At 37.7% G+C, this 15,174-nt stretch overlaps 1 protein-coding gene across 5 annotated transcripts in view; it reads right to left on the bottom strand.

Annotated features, from left to right (window-relative positions):
- LRP1B (LDL receptor related protein 1B) overlaps positions 1-15,174 on the bottom strand; it is a 1,041,366-nt gene that overhangs the window by 33,400 nt on the left and 992,792 nt on the right. For all 5 annotated transcript variants that reach the window (XM_067472799.1, XM_067472815.1, XM_067472824.1 and 2 more), the window contains exons 83-84: positions 10,471-10,635; positions 2,103-2,264 (exon numbers count right to left, since the gene is read on the bottom strand). In XM_067472799.1, the coding sequence (XP_067328900.1) occupies positions 2,103-2,264; positions 10,471-10,635 (327 nt within the window). The remainder of the gene's footprint in view (positions 1-2,102; positions 2,265-10,470; positions 10,636-15,174) is intronic.

The following is a 15,174-nucleotide window of genomic DNA, read 5'->3' as shown; positions in this document are numbered from 1 at the left end:
ATTTTTAAGAAAGATAAAACGGGAAGAATATGTTCTTCTGTATTAATCTCTTATCTGGGGGTGGAGAGGAAGGAAACTTCTTGCTATACAGCTCATTTCACAACAAGCCAGTAATGGAAGCCTTGAACCTGACATTTATAGGACATGAAGTACACACATTGAATGGCTCCTGTGCTTACCCATCTCATCTTTATTGCAAACAGCCATGTTTTGTTTGTTTGTTGAAAGCTTGACATCCTATTCCCTAACATCTAAGCCACAAAGGATTGGTTTAGAATGAGCACTGAAACTGAGCAATTCCTCCTGACCATTCTTACACATATTTAATAGGCTTGGTTGATCAGGTTCATTAGCTTCTAAAATCGGAATGAATTCGTATTTAAATGACTTATAAAACAATTTCAAGCCATGCTGGAATAGTGTGAGGAGTAATAACGAATTGAAACAATTTACCCATTTTTCGGAATTATTTTCGTATGTCTGGTCAAAGTTTACATTATCTCGCAGTTCCCCTGGTGACAAGCTGTGATGCGGAAGGGCGAGGTGGGCGTGGCCACGCCCAGCTCTTCCTGAAGACCATGCCCCCAGTGGCCTTCAGGAAGAGCTGGGCGTAGCCACGCCCACCTCATTTCCCTGCCACTCATCGCCATTCGCAGTCACCCACTCAGGGAAGGGAAACTGCGAGATGAGTTTTAAAATCTCGCAGTTTCCCCTCCCTGGGTGGGTGACTGCAAATGGCGATGGTTGGCAGGCAGGGGAATGAGGTAGGTGTGACCACGCCCAGCTCTTCTTGAAGGTCACGCCCCCAGTGGCCATCAAGAAGAGCTGAACGTAGCCACGCCCACCTCATTCCCTTGCCCTTTGCAGTCACACAGAGAAGGGAAACTGCAAGATTTTAAAAGTAATCTTGCAGTTTCCCTTCTCTGTGTGACTGCAAAGAGCGATGGATAGCAGGCAGGGGAATTAGGTGGGTGTGGCCACGCCCAGCTCTTCTTGAAGGTCACGCCCCCAGTGGCCATCAAGAAGAGCTGAGCGTAGCCATGCCCACCTCATTCCCTTGCCCTTTGCAGTCACACAGAGAAGGGAAACTGCAAGATTTTAAAAGTTATCTTGCAATTTCCCTTCTCTGTGTGACTGCAAAGAGGGATGGATAGCAGGCAGGGGAATGAGGTGGGCATGGCTACGCCCAGGTGACTGCAAAGGGCCGATGGATGGCAGAGAGAGGAGGTGGGCGTGGCCATGCCCAGCTCTTCTTGACGGCCACTGGGGGAAACCGCATCGCCGCTTGTCGCCAGGGAGGCCAGGGAAACTGCAAGATTTTAAATTAACGGGGGAGGGCACCTTCCATTCATGAAGTAAACGAAGCTATTCAGATTTTTGCTATTTCCGATCTTTTTTTCAAGAATATTTAAGAAATAATTTTAAAATCGAAACGCCAGCACCCCCTATATACGAAACAAGTTTAGAACCATTTTTTTTCTTCATCAACCAAGCCTAATATTTAATAGTTTTCTAAGACTTCATGATTTGAGGTGCAAACACCTGCAACTTTGAACTGAATATGGACACAAATGCCCATCTTTTTCTGTTAAGGAAATTAATGCTTGCAGAAAATATTTACAATATCCTTGCCTGTGTATATCTCAAATTATCAGATTCTTTCTATATTAACCATCCTATTAGCTGAAAGCACCTAAGCAAATCATAATAAGCAGTTTGCATTTGAGATCACATTTAACTGTTGTTACAGAGATAAGTGAATTTACCCAGTAATACTCAAAGTGATGGGGTAGTACAATTCCTGTACCTTTGACAACTGGTCCCAGGTGAATTTTCAGGAAAGAAAGAAAGAACTGTAATCAATGGGTATAAATATGGTGCAAGTTCCTAGGAACGATTTTATCTCCCTCTTGAGGTTCAGCAACATTCGATATGTGAATCATGATTTCTTGCTCAGGTGACTAGAATATTTGGGTGAGCTAACTATTAAATTGGATAGACTATATTACCAATAAATGTAAACATGCAAGTCATTCCATCTGTTCTTAATTTTCAATCTCTACAACATTTTAGATAAGTTCCCTGTTATTAACTATACTTACAGTATTGGCATCTGTCACCTGTATATTCAGGCTGACAGTGACAGTGGGGCTGATTTCCAGCAGTGACAGTGCAGGTTCCACCATTTTGACAGAAATGATTGCAAACAGTTTTGTTGCAGTTTGGACCTGTAAAACCCAGCGTGCAGCTGCATGTCGGCCTCCCTATAAATTAGAAATGAAAATATAATAAAACTAACATACTTCAGTAAGAAAAATATATACTTTAGAGAAAAAATAACTTTCCACCATCATATTTATGCATTACGAATAAACCATTAGTTTATGTCAAGTAAAATTAAATATTTTAAAAAGTTACTTGAATGAATGTTCATTTCATAATTTTAACAGAAAATATAATACTAGCAAATAAGAGAGACAAGCAACCTATGGATCTGAATCCTTTTTGTTACTGTAAAAATCTAGTCCACTGCAACACATGAAATATAAAATATTTTAAACTGAGGGATACAGTGCACATAGGAGATACATTTCTTGAGTATGGACTGACTGTTTTACTTAATGATAAAATGTACAGAGCTGTATAATTTCATTTATACATAATAATACATTGGACTACCAGCAGTATGCTGTGTTATGTTCCACCCCCACAAGAGGATTTAGCTGATTTAGGGCACCAGACATCCAAGATCAGAAGGAGTGTTGTCCTAATATTCAAGTGGACAACTGAAGCCATAGCATGTGTGAAATAGAATAACGGTTTTCATCTTAAATATTTCAGTTTATAGCTACTCTACTTTACAGTCGATCCTGGGAATCCAAACAATGTCTGGGGATTTCCAGTCTATCAGGCAGTGTGAAACCAGTTAACCCAGTTTTATCCCATGTTAGAAGTATGTTCCAGAGTTTTGCCAGAACTCTGGAGCAGTTCGATGTTTTAGGGTTGTGTTGACGGCTGGGCTAAATATAATTCAAAACTGTTTACTGTCCACATGACAAGACATAGCCACTTCTTCCCTGTGCTTACAGAGGGAAGGATCGGGTCCATACCCTCTCCTGTCTCCATAGCAGACACGTATGGAGCCCTGGAGAGTTCCTGGCTTTTGCCATGTGCCTTGACTAATACCAGCAATGGTGCCATGAGACCAGGGAAAAGGAAGGGGGTTGTCCCCTCCTTTTCCCTGGTCATGTGGGTGCCTTTCCTGATGTCAGTAAAGGTGTCTAGTGATGGCCAGAAGCTCTCTGGAGCTCCATGGTGGTCTGGCAGTGGTGGCAAGTGACTGCCAAGGCAATGTGTTATTCCAGTAAGGCTGAACCAGTTTCATTCCCATTTCATAGTTTGAAAATTACTGCCACTATGGAATGGAGATGGACAGTATGGCCATCCTCAGGGCCAGTCCAGAGTATTACTGTTTCAGACCAGCTTTGGATTAAGTGGCTTGTATAGAAGAGCCCTTTCTTTCTTTGAATGCAAATGCAAGTTTACACAGCAAAGTTTAGGGAACACAGACATTTTAATGAATAAATATGAATACATAGAATGATATCGCTATTATCATAATTTGAAATACAAAAAACAAAGGAAATGATGTTATTATGATCTGAAATTTCACAGCACTGTTGGAAAAACACCAAAAAGTAATATTGCATGTTATGTATGTGTGATATGTAGCAGTGAGATTCTGATTATGTAAGTTCCTTAAAGCATGTACTTCCACAAGTAAACATGTTTTCTAACATAAAGTGTTAAGCAGGTGCAAGCATTCACACTCCTTTTGATCATCATTCTTATTGAAATATAATGCTTCCCTCTAAGAACTGAAAAATACTTTCCCTATCACTTGCTTTCATCTGTCACCTGCCTTTAATGAGTTCCATTCCATCTGACCAACATGTTTTGAAGAAAGCTATCTGGGTGTCTTTGCTATTTTTACCACTGCCCTCTACTTCCCCTTGTTCTCATTGATCGTATCCAATTCTGACATTGCAATATTTTTGTTTATGCCCTTTCTTAAATTGCTTCTGGTCAAAATCTATGATTTTGCTGACTATACCAGGATGCACAGCTCCATGTTTCTTGCTCAAAGCTGTCATCAATACAATACTCGCATGCTGAAAATATTAATGAAGTTGGTAAATATAATTCTTTCTTTTACCTAGGTAATAATCTGAAAACCTGACATTTTAGCAGCCCCTACATAACATGTTATTGTGGAGTAAAATATATTATTTCAGGCATCAATATTCTCCGTAAACTATTTGTGTACCACGCTCTTCAAAAAACACTTATGTGTAAAGCAGTTTATTGCCATTTTAGTGCTGGATAACTTAATTTTATACTTAAGTTATATCCACAGAAGAAATTTTCTTGCATGAAGTAGTTATGCTTAAGAAATGTGTAACTGTAAATTTTAACACAGACAAATCTGTACCTATAACAATAACATGCAGAGCAAAACAAAACCATGATTAGATTTTATTTGTTTATTTCAAATTGTGCAACACTGAGATGGCTAAAAAATACCAACAACCCTAGTCAATCTGCATTTTAAAATACATATGTTGAAGGAATGGGCTAAATCTAGTTGTTAAAACTAATCACAATAGGTCAGTTTAGCTAGCATTTGGATAATAACTGTTTTAGAAAGTTCCTATTAATTTGGTGGATTTATTCTAGTTGATACTTACACATTTCTTTAGTGTAAACTTTTGTAGTTGTACCTCACACCATTTATCATCAATAATATACAATAATTTTTGCACAGATAAAATATGAAATATAGCCTAAATGTTAAATGTAGGTTGCCTGCTCTTAGGGTTTAGTCTTAAACTTTAAATGTGGAATGAACAAAGATGCATAATCAACATTTTAGTATGATTTAATACTTTTTGGATTATTATTTTGATTTTCACCCACCATGGGAAATATTGCTTCAAGTTTCAGTTTTTCGGTAGTTCAAATGTATGTTTATATCTTGAGAAAAAACAGCTCGTTTAAGGTCATATATTTAATTAATTAATGGTCAAAAACCGGCAACCTAGTTTGGAGTCCCCAAACTAAGGCCCGATGGCCGCATACGGCCCTCCAAGGTCATTTACCCGGCCCTCGCTCAAGGTCAAACTAAGTCTAAAACGACTTGAAAGCACACAACAACAACAACAATCCTCTCATCAGCCAAAAGCAGACCCACACTTCCCACTGAAATACGAATAAGTTTATATTTGTTAAAATTGTTCTTCATTTTAATTATTGTATTGTTTTAAAGTGTTTTTTTTTTGCACAACAAATAATATATGTGCAGTGTGCATAGGAATTCATTCTTTTTTTTTTCAAATTATAATCCAGCTCTCCAACAGTTTGAGGGACTGTGACCTGGCCCTCTGTTTAAAAAGTTTGAGGGCCCCTGCTTTAGCACAACCTTATTTTGAGATTTTAGGCAATATTATTCTGGTATCCAATATCTTATCTGGATATTAGACTGAGCTTTAAAGGAGATATCATAAAGAGTAAAACCTATCCTCAAACTAGAGTCAGATCCTGTACCACTCTTTTCCACTTTAGACTAAAAACCCACGCAAAAACTTCATGAATCTATTAACATTAAACTCATCATTTGACAATATCTGTGAGCCTGAAGGAGAGAAGCTTAATGTCTGGCATGCCACAGGGCCAATCAAGAGCTTCTTTTGTTATGGGGGTGGGCATGGACCTCAGAAATAAGTTATTACTATGATCAGTTCACCAAACATTTTTGTAACATCACTATGTAAGTGAGACATTGCAATTTGAATCAAGACATGGACTCACAGTGAGAGTGAATTTATGTTAAAGTTTCACACTGATCTCTCCTCAACCTAGGAAGCTCTGGCCCTGTCCATGGACGGGTGGTGAGCAGGTAGGCAGAATATCTGGACATATCTGGATTTATTTGTTTAAGGCAATTTTTCTTCAATCCTGTTTGGTAAAACTAAAAACTTGCAGTTTTGTTCTCCATCTTTTGAATATCATTGATAAAGTTCATTTCCTCAATCTATTAACCCGGTTCATTCATAAAGAGTCCTATATCATTTTATTGGTACAGAGTATCAGTGAACATAAAAGACACCCAGAACTAACAACTAAAGCCAGTTACAAACACAGCATTTTGCAATACATTTTGAAAGAAAATGGTATAACTGAGTACTTGAAATGAAAGGGCTTTCCTTGGAACATAATTTTGGGACTGGAGAATCCATAGTGACATTAAGATAAAACTTTCCCTAATACTGAGAATTTGTAAAAGTATGTTAAATTATGTGGAAAATTAAAGATGAACCAATAACAACACAAGGACATTTAATCAACTACCAAACTTGCAAATTTTGTGTTCTGTCTGTTTGTTTGTTTGTTTTGTTCTGTTAGAAATGTAATACAATTGACTGGTTGCGCTGACATGACAAATAAATAACAACACTAATACAAGATACTGCCTTGCTGAAATAAAATCACTGGAAAGGTCATTGTAGCATTCCAAACTATTTCATATTTGTATTGAAAAATGCTTTCAAGACAACCGTTATCTTTAATAATGTTCAGCCAAATAATAAACAACATAAAATGTTTTTAAAATAGTCTATTATAATTTTATATATTTTTCCAGTTTCATATAGTATATTTGAGAATGGAAATGAGGTGAGATTTGGAGAGATTTCTTATAGAGCATGTGATCTACTTGCTAATGCAATACGTTACTAATACTTGTGTTATGTGAATAAAAACAAAAATTTAAAACCAAAGTATGCAAAAATCATTTATTAAAAACTTGTAGATGATTTTTCTCTTTAATAGAGGTATACATTTGGCTTTGGTAAGCTAATTTCTTTAAAGAATGATTATTCCATGTATCCTAGGTTCTAATGATAGCAATAATTATAACAGAAACAACAAAACAATAATGCAGCAATACCAACAAGACAAACAGCCATGATTCTGAAGCAATTATTTTATTATTATATTTTAAATATTCTTGAGGATAAACAAATATATTTTAATAAAGTTGCTTTTGCTTTTAGTTATTTTTAAATAATTATTATTCATTTGGTTTCAAAATAGTATTACAATTAATGATTTAATAATAGTTTTCAGAATTATGCTTTTAATTAACTGCTTTCATTTTCTTTCTTCAATTAGTAAAGTACAGTCATATATTTCCATTAGATCCACAAAGGGATTTTCTACTAAGTTTTACTGTAAGTAAACTAATAATGAATAAGTCTATGGTTTGTCAAGTGGGTTGTTAAGCAGTCTGTGCTCATATAATACTCAATACCCATCAAGATTCTTTGATGCAATGCATAGATTTATTTCTACTGCTTGCATAAGGTAAATAAGGGTTTGCCATTCATCAATTTATTTCCTACAACTATAACTATTACTGCCACTATAATTACCATTATAAGTCATCTTCATATGTGATCATTTGTGGCTGAGCATGATTGTCTTCCAAGGGCAGAGTCTTGGTGGTGGGCCCATAAGTGACTGTAGATATCTATTCCAGATCTGCATAGTCATTCACAGTGAGGTCATATATTTCCAAATGCTTGATGCACCTTCCTCTTTGCACGTTTCTCCCTTTCACCTCTTCAAAATCCTTACCACTGTTGTCAACAGCTAACCAGCTAAAATGCTGGAGGGCCAGGGCTTTCTTGTTCTTGGCATTTATTCCACTTCTCTTTTCCTGTCCACCAACATTCCACTTTCCGTTGAGCTGAGAGTAGCATAACTGCATTGGGAGACTATGATCAAGTATTCAGACAAAGTAGCCAGTCTAGCAAAATTGATGGCAGAATGATTGTGGTCTTTGCTTCTTGCAAAATGCTAACATTTGTCCACCTTTCTTCCCAAGAGATTTGTAGGATTTTTCAGAGGCAACAATGATGGGATTGTTCCAGAAATCAAGAGTGACATTTGTAGACAGTATACAACAGAGTCAGAAGAACAATAGCTTTATAAACAAGCATTGTGGTATATTCATGAATGTTCCAAGCCTCGTTCACTCTCTGCATCATTTGAAATAAATGCTGCACTTGCAAAACTCAGACGGTGTTGAATTTTGGCATTAATGTCAACTTTTGAGGAGAGGTGGCTATCTATGTAGTGGAAATGGTCAACATTTTCTAGCATTACACATTTAAATTTTATTGTTGGCATTGCAAAGGGGTTGGTTGATGCCTGTTGGTAGAGCACTTTGGTTTTCTCAATGTTCAGTGAGAGGTCAAGTTTTATATGCTTCTGAAAAGATGTTTAACATAGCCTGTGGGTCTTCCTCTAAATGAGCACAGACTATGTTGTCATTAGCATTATGAAGTTATATAGCAGAAGTTGTTGTGAACTTAATTTTGACTTTCAGCCTGCCGAGGCGAAAGACCTTGCCATCTGTCCAATAGGTGATTTCCACACCAGAAGCTTCCTGTCAATGAGGTGTAGAATCACAGCTATGAAGAAGGGGCAAAAACACCTGACATCTGATTCCACCTTAAATGGGTCACTTTGGGAGCTGCTGCTGTCCAAGACTGTTGCCATCATGTTATCATGGAGGAGCCTCAGGACTTTCACAAATTTATCAGGGCATATGATTTTCAAGAGGATAGTCTATAGAGAATTAGGATTCACAGTTTCAAAGGCCTTTGCAACATCAATGAATTGCATGTACAAAGGTTGATTTTGTTTCCTGCCTTTTTCTTGGAACTGCCATGCAGTGAAAATCATACCCACTGTTCCTCTGGCGGGGTGGAATTCAAGAAGGATATCTTCTGGAATTCTTGTGAGAATTTTCCCGGTGGAGTTTAGAAGAGAAATACCTTGATAGTTCACAGTCTGTTCTTTCTCTCTTTTTGGAAAGGGCAATAATGATGGTGTCCTTGAAGTCCGCTGGGATCTTCTCTGTCACCAACACTTTTTGAATGAGCTTATGGAGTTGTGTCATCTCACACCCACCTACTTTAAAGATTGCAGCTATTATTAGTGCTACATACTATTAGTAGTAGTAATAATGCAGTACTGATATGAATACAAGCCATTTCATAGCTCCACACAATAAAATATTTCTCCTCCCACTAAATAGTGGCTTGCAATTAATCTAACTGTTTATTAACTATAATGATGAAGACAATGAAGCCCTTATCTACACTTGAACTGCATATAATGAACTGTATTATGTATGTCTTCAACAATGCAATTTCAAACTGCATCTTCTTCTTTTATTTATACCAAAGTTTTTCTCTCCACAAAGTAGACTCAATATGGCTTATGTTGAAAGCATTTTAGTACAATTTAAAATTTCCAAATATATGAACATTTAAACAAAATTAAATATTAATGATCTTTAAAAATTCACTTAAAACCCATAAAACTGATTTAAAACATAAGTAAAGTTGAAAACACAGCACCCCTGACTTGATCTTAAAAGCATTCTTCATTAAAAGCCTGCCTGAATAAAAAGATTTTAGCCTGGTGGTGAAAGAACAACAGGGAGGGAAGCCATTCTTGCTTCCCTGAACAGCAAGTTTGAGAGATCAAGGGCAGCCATTGAGAAGGCCTATTCTCTCATTCCCACCAAACGAGCTTGTTATGATGGGACCAAGAGAAGGGCATACAAACAGATGTTTAAAAACAAGGTAATAGACTTGGGGTCATTCAAGCAGAAGGACAGGCCCTTGCGCCATCCTCAAAGAGGCAAACCCCCTTTGGTGAGGACCCCAGCCTCTGGAGGGAAACAGGCATTTTTGGTGGGAGTCCAAAAAACGTTGTGTTCAACCAGGGCTCTGTGAAGAGCCAGTCCTTTGCAACAGGACATAAGGTCTGAGACAGCCCATAACAAACAAAAACTGTCTCTTTCTTCCTGCTGATGTTCCTTCTGGCTCTTCTGGATGGTGCTGTGTCCACAGCAATGTTGATTAGGCCACAGTTTTTTATGATGCACTAACCTTTCTATGCCTTCTTTTTCTTGCCAAAATGTGAGTGGCAAGAGGGAATTTTTTTCCCATTTCCCATTGCTTGGATAGAGTTGCCATTCTTTGAATTGGATGTAAGAATTCCACACTCATAGCATTGTGTGTGTATGTGTGCGAGTGTGTGTCCAATACATAAGAAACCATTCTATTTTTCTTTTTGTATATATCTTACTTTTTCAGGAGAATTTAATTTTCAAATATACTCAGCTTTCCATTTTGTGTTAACATTTCCCAATTGCACTTCAATCCAAAAACTTCCTATGTGATTTCAGTATTATTTTCTGAATTTTGTAAACTAAAAAAAATCACCTCCATTTAAGAAAAGTAATAACAAAAATATAACAACAATATCTGATATTATTTCAGTTACTGACATTTTTAAAGTACATTTTTCCTGAACAAAACTTAAAATACATACCGAGAATTGAAGGTACACAGGTCCCTCCATTCTGACAGTAGTTGCTACAGTGGTTAGTCTCACATCTTTCTCCTGAATAACTTGGCCAACAGTAACATCTTGGATCACCTTTTTCGTTTATAACACATCTTCCTCCATTTTCACAAGGCAGCTTACATGTCTCATCTGTACTTAATACATAATCATATAGATAAGATTCTTACAATTGTTAATCAAAGCCTTGAAAAAAATGAGCTAAATAATTGCACAGTTGATACAATATTGAAATGCAGCAAACTGTTAGTACAGTGGAAGGTTTAATAAATTACTACAGTTGTTACTGTTGCATATGTAATTCATAACCAACGTCACAACATATGTTATAGAACTTCAGTATGTTGATGATAGTCTGTGCTCATTCAGAAGACCTACAAGTCACTCTAAACACCCTTGCAGAAGCATACGGAAAGCTTGGCTTCTCATTGAACATTGAGAAAACCAGTGCTCTATCAGCAGGCATCAATGAATGCTATAACAATTGGAGAAATCCAATCTCACTTGCTGCCACCAAATTATAAAGATCTATTCAGATCACTAATCAATGCTGCCATCAATACTAAGAGCAACCATCAATTGTCAAGGGTTACCCAAATTTTAAAAGGCTTATTTACTTTGAAAGTATGCTTTTGTGATCTTCAAACTTTGAGGCACACTTGAGTCAGGTTTTGATGAACAATAATCAACAAAGTTTATTATTTAGAATGGGTACAAATGCTTCAATATCTTGGCTGTTACCGAAAGTTGTGTCTTAAAAGCGTGATGGTTACAAGAATGGTTCTAACTTTGTTACAAAAGAGACTCTCCTTTCTCCCTCCACACAAGAATACTGACAGGATAGTTTGTCTGACAGTAATTCTTAAAGCAGCACAAATAGTCCTAACTTGGATCTATCTTTCTACTTCCCAGCTATCTTCCTAATGGCTGTTAGCTTACTACTAGCTATTCCCGCTAGTAACTCTGGCCAAACTCAGGCCTTTCTCTCTCTCTAACCCTCTCAAAACAAAACAAGAATCCTAACAGGACTGAATCTCTGTCAGAAATTCTTCAGTAGCCCAGATAAACTTAATCCTAGTTCTATCCTGCTACTACCCAGCTATATTCCTAATAGCTGTCAGTTTGCTTTAGCTACCCTGCTGGCAAACTTCTGGCTAGGCCTTTGCCTTTTTCTTCTAACCCTTAACACCAAACTCCTAAACACCCCTTCTCTTCAAACCCCAAAACCCAACAACTATAACTTAAAACGCTCCTTTTTTCCCTCTCAGTCTCCTAAACTCCGCCCCCTTTTTCTCCACCAATCCCGGCCATTCCCTGCTGGCTTCTGCCTAAGACACGCCCCCCCTACTCTAAAATGGCCACTGATGTTTCGCCTTGTCCATTACTTATCCTTCTAGACCTACAGGCTTTTCCAGGCCCTGCACCCTGGCTTCTAATAAGGTAAGGGTTCTTTACAAATGCCTCTGCCATGGCAAAAATATTGCTTAATGGCGTAACATTAGAAAATGTTGACAATTTCCAATACCTTTACAGCCACCTCTCCACAAAAATCAAAATGAATACTGAAATACAACACTGTCTGAGCTTTGTGAGTGCAACATTTTTAATGAAACAGAGAGTGTTTGAGGATTAAGACGTTTGTAGGGATACCAAGATGGTTGTTTATAAAGCTATTGTCCAACTCTGTTATACACCTGTGAAACAGATGTCACATTCAACTTCTAAAACAATTCCATTAGCATTGTGTGTGAAAAATCCTGCAAATTTCTTGGGAAGACAAGTGGACAACTACCACCATGCTGGAAGAAGCAAAGACCATCAGCACTGAACTGACAATCAGTCTTTATCAACTTCGCTGGACTTACCACATTGTTTGAATGCCCTATCACCATCTCCTGGAGCAGTTACTATACTCTCAACTCAAGAATGGAAAACAAAATGTTAGTGGGACAACAAAAGAGATTTAAAGATGGGTTTAAAGCTAACCTTTAAAACTGTGGCATAGACACTGAGAACTGGGAAGCCCTGGCCCTCGAGTGCTCTAACTGGAGGTCAGCTGTTACTAACAGTGCTGTGGAATTTGAAGAGGCACAAAAGGAGGTCAAAAGGAAAAAAAAATGTCAAGAGGAAGGCACGTCAAGCCAACCTTGACTGGGACCACCTTCCATCAGAAAACCAGTCATCATTGCAAAAGAACATGTGGATCAAGAACAGGTCTCTACAGTTACCTATGGACCTACCACCAAGACCCTACACTTGGAAGACAATCATACTCAGCCATGAGTAATAGCATAGGGTGATGTCTGGAAAATGATGCATATTAACAGAATGTGGAAAGATCTGTGATTTTCGAGTTATCTAAGAAATAATTTTGCACCATCCACTTCATGTGAAGCAGGAGGGAAAGAGAATTCAGAGTTATTTTTTCCAAGTATTTTATTTTATTTTAAAACAGGTTTTCTGGAAGTGTAGAAACACCATTAGGAAGAATAATTGAACAGCAAAACTTTTTCACAATTTTTATCCTGACATTTAGAATCCCAATCGGCACATAATTTTTTCTGCATTGAAGGATAGGTGTTGTTTTCCTGCAACTGGGATGAGAACAAAAATCAAAAACAAAAAACCCTTTATCTACAGAGTAATTCTTGTCTAACACTGCAGAAACTTTAAATAAGGCGAGAATGTTGCAGATGAATATTAATATTCTCCCACAGCTGGCAGAAAACTATTTTAATTATTTATTCTTGTCTGTGGCATCATCGCTAATGTGAAGTAATAATTCAGGAAATCTAACAAAAATATACATAAAGCCCTTTCATGAACAGTGTATTTCTTCAAAGTTTTAAAATGTTGGTCAAAATAGCAATACAAAGATTTTGCTTCTTATCATTGTTAAATTTCATTATTGGCAGCTTTCATGTGAGGAATGGACATACTTCCTGAACTGATTAAAATAATGCACCTCGGCCTCAAGCATGTGAAACAATGATGAGCTTGTACAGATGGCTGGGGAACCTTCAGACCATAGACATACCCTGGGCCACAAAAGTTCCTCTTCTTTGCAGCTGTGGACAAGTCTACATAGGGACCACCAAACACAGTGCCCAAACACGAATCAAGGAACATGAAAGGCACTGCAGACTACTTCAACCAGAGAAACCAGCCATAGCAGAGCACCTGATGAACCAATCTGGACACAGCATTTTATTTGAGAATACAGAAATACTGGACCACTGTCACAACCACCATGTCAGACTACACAGAGAAGCCATTGAAATACACAAGCATGTGGTCAATTTCAACAGAAAGGAGGAAACCATGAAAATGAACAAAATCTGGCTACCAGTATTAAAAAACTTTAAAATTACAACAGCACAACAACAGAGAGGAAGCAAACAAGGACATCTAATCACCTCTCAACAAAAGTTTGCTCCAGGCACTGCCAGGCAATCAAATGCTAATCAAGGTGATCAGTTGAAACATTCACACCCAGCTCCAGCAGACAAGAGTCCCTTGTCCCACCCTGGTCATTCCACAGATATATAAACCCCTTTTCCTAGTTCCAACAGACCTCACTACCTCTGAGGATGCTTGCCATAGATGCAGGCGAAACGTCAGGAGAGAATGCCTCTAGACCATGGCCATATAGCCCGAAAAAACCTACAACAACCCAGTGATTCCGGCCATGAAAGCCTTCGACAATACATCAATTCAACATAGTTTGTGGCATCCATAAAAAATGAAGCTTCTGGAGTATAACAACTATCTTCAAAGTAAGTATCACACAGTTAAGCAGAAAATAAGACTTTCAAATAAGGAACATAATTTTTTTCAAATTGTTATTGAATGTTCCCTAAAAGTAATACTTTAGTCAGCTCTGTAGGTGGTGCCAACGAAATCTCTGAGACTCTGAAAAAAATGTTGTTTGGAGCAGAAAGAGTGGTTGATAGCAAGAGTGTAACTGCTGAGATAATAAAGACTATGTGAGATGAAACAACATTATGACTCTATCTTTTTGTCAAGAGGTAAAGAAGATTTACATTTAACTAGTAAGCATCATCATACAGAAGGAGTGGTTTCTAACTACAATGAGACTTGTAGTATGAACATTAATTTAGAAACCATCTGTAATGAATCCCTTACTTTGGCAAGCTAGCTTAGGCCTAGGAGAGTGGGCCTGGTGAAGCCACGGCATCCATTTTGGGGAAGAGAGACAGAGAGACGCCATCTTAGGTTAGGTTTGCCTTAAGGGGGCATGTTCTAGTTTGGAGGGAAAGCTAGAAGGCTAGAATTGGTTAAGAAGATGGGGGGTGGAGCCTAAGTGATCTGAAGGAAAAAAGTGACTTTTAAACTGAGGCTTGAGTTCCCAGATTGCCAGTTGGAGCTTGGAAAGGTTGAGCGAAGAAGGGTGTTAGTGAGTGCAGTTTGGGTTAATCTTTTGGATAGTATTCAGTATAGCTATAGAAAATATAGCTAGAATACTGTGGGGAACAGAACCCCATTAGTAGTCAGTTCTTTTCCTTAAGGAAGGCTAAGTCCAGTTTTGACTAGTTTCCTAAGGGTTTTTTTTGTGGGAGTTACCTTCAGAGATTCATTTCCTGAGGTAATTTTCTGTGCTGTAACATTTAAGACTTGAAACCCATAATTTTTTATGATCTCTTTTCAAAC

This window comes from Anolis sagrei, chromosome 1 (assembly GCF_037176765.1).
Source record: "Anolis sagrei isolate rAnoSag1 chromosome 1, rAnoSag1.mat, whole genome shotgun sequence".
In the NCBI taxonomy this organism is placed as follows: domain Eukaryota; kingdom Metazoa; phylum Chordata; class Lepidosauria; order Squamata; family Dactyloidae; genus Anolis; species Anolis sagrei.
This window is presented reverse-complemented; position numbering and strand designations above follow the sequence as displayed.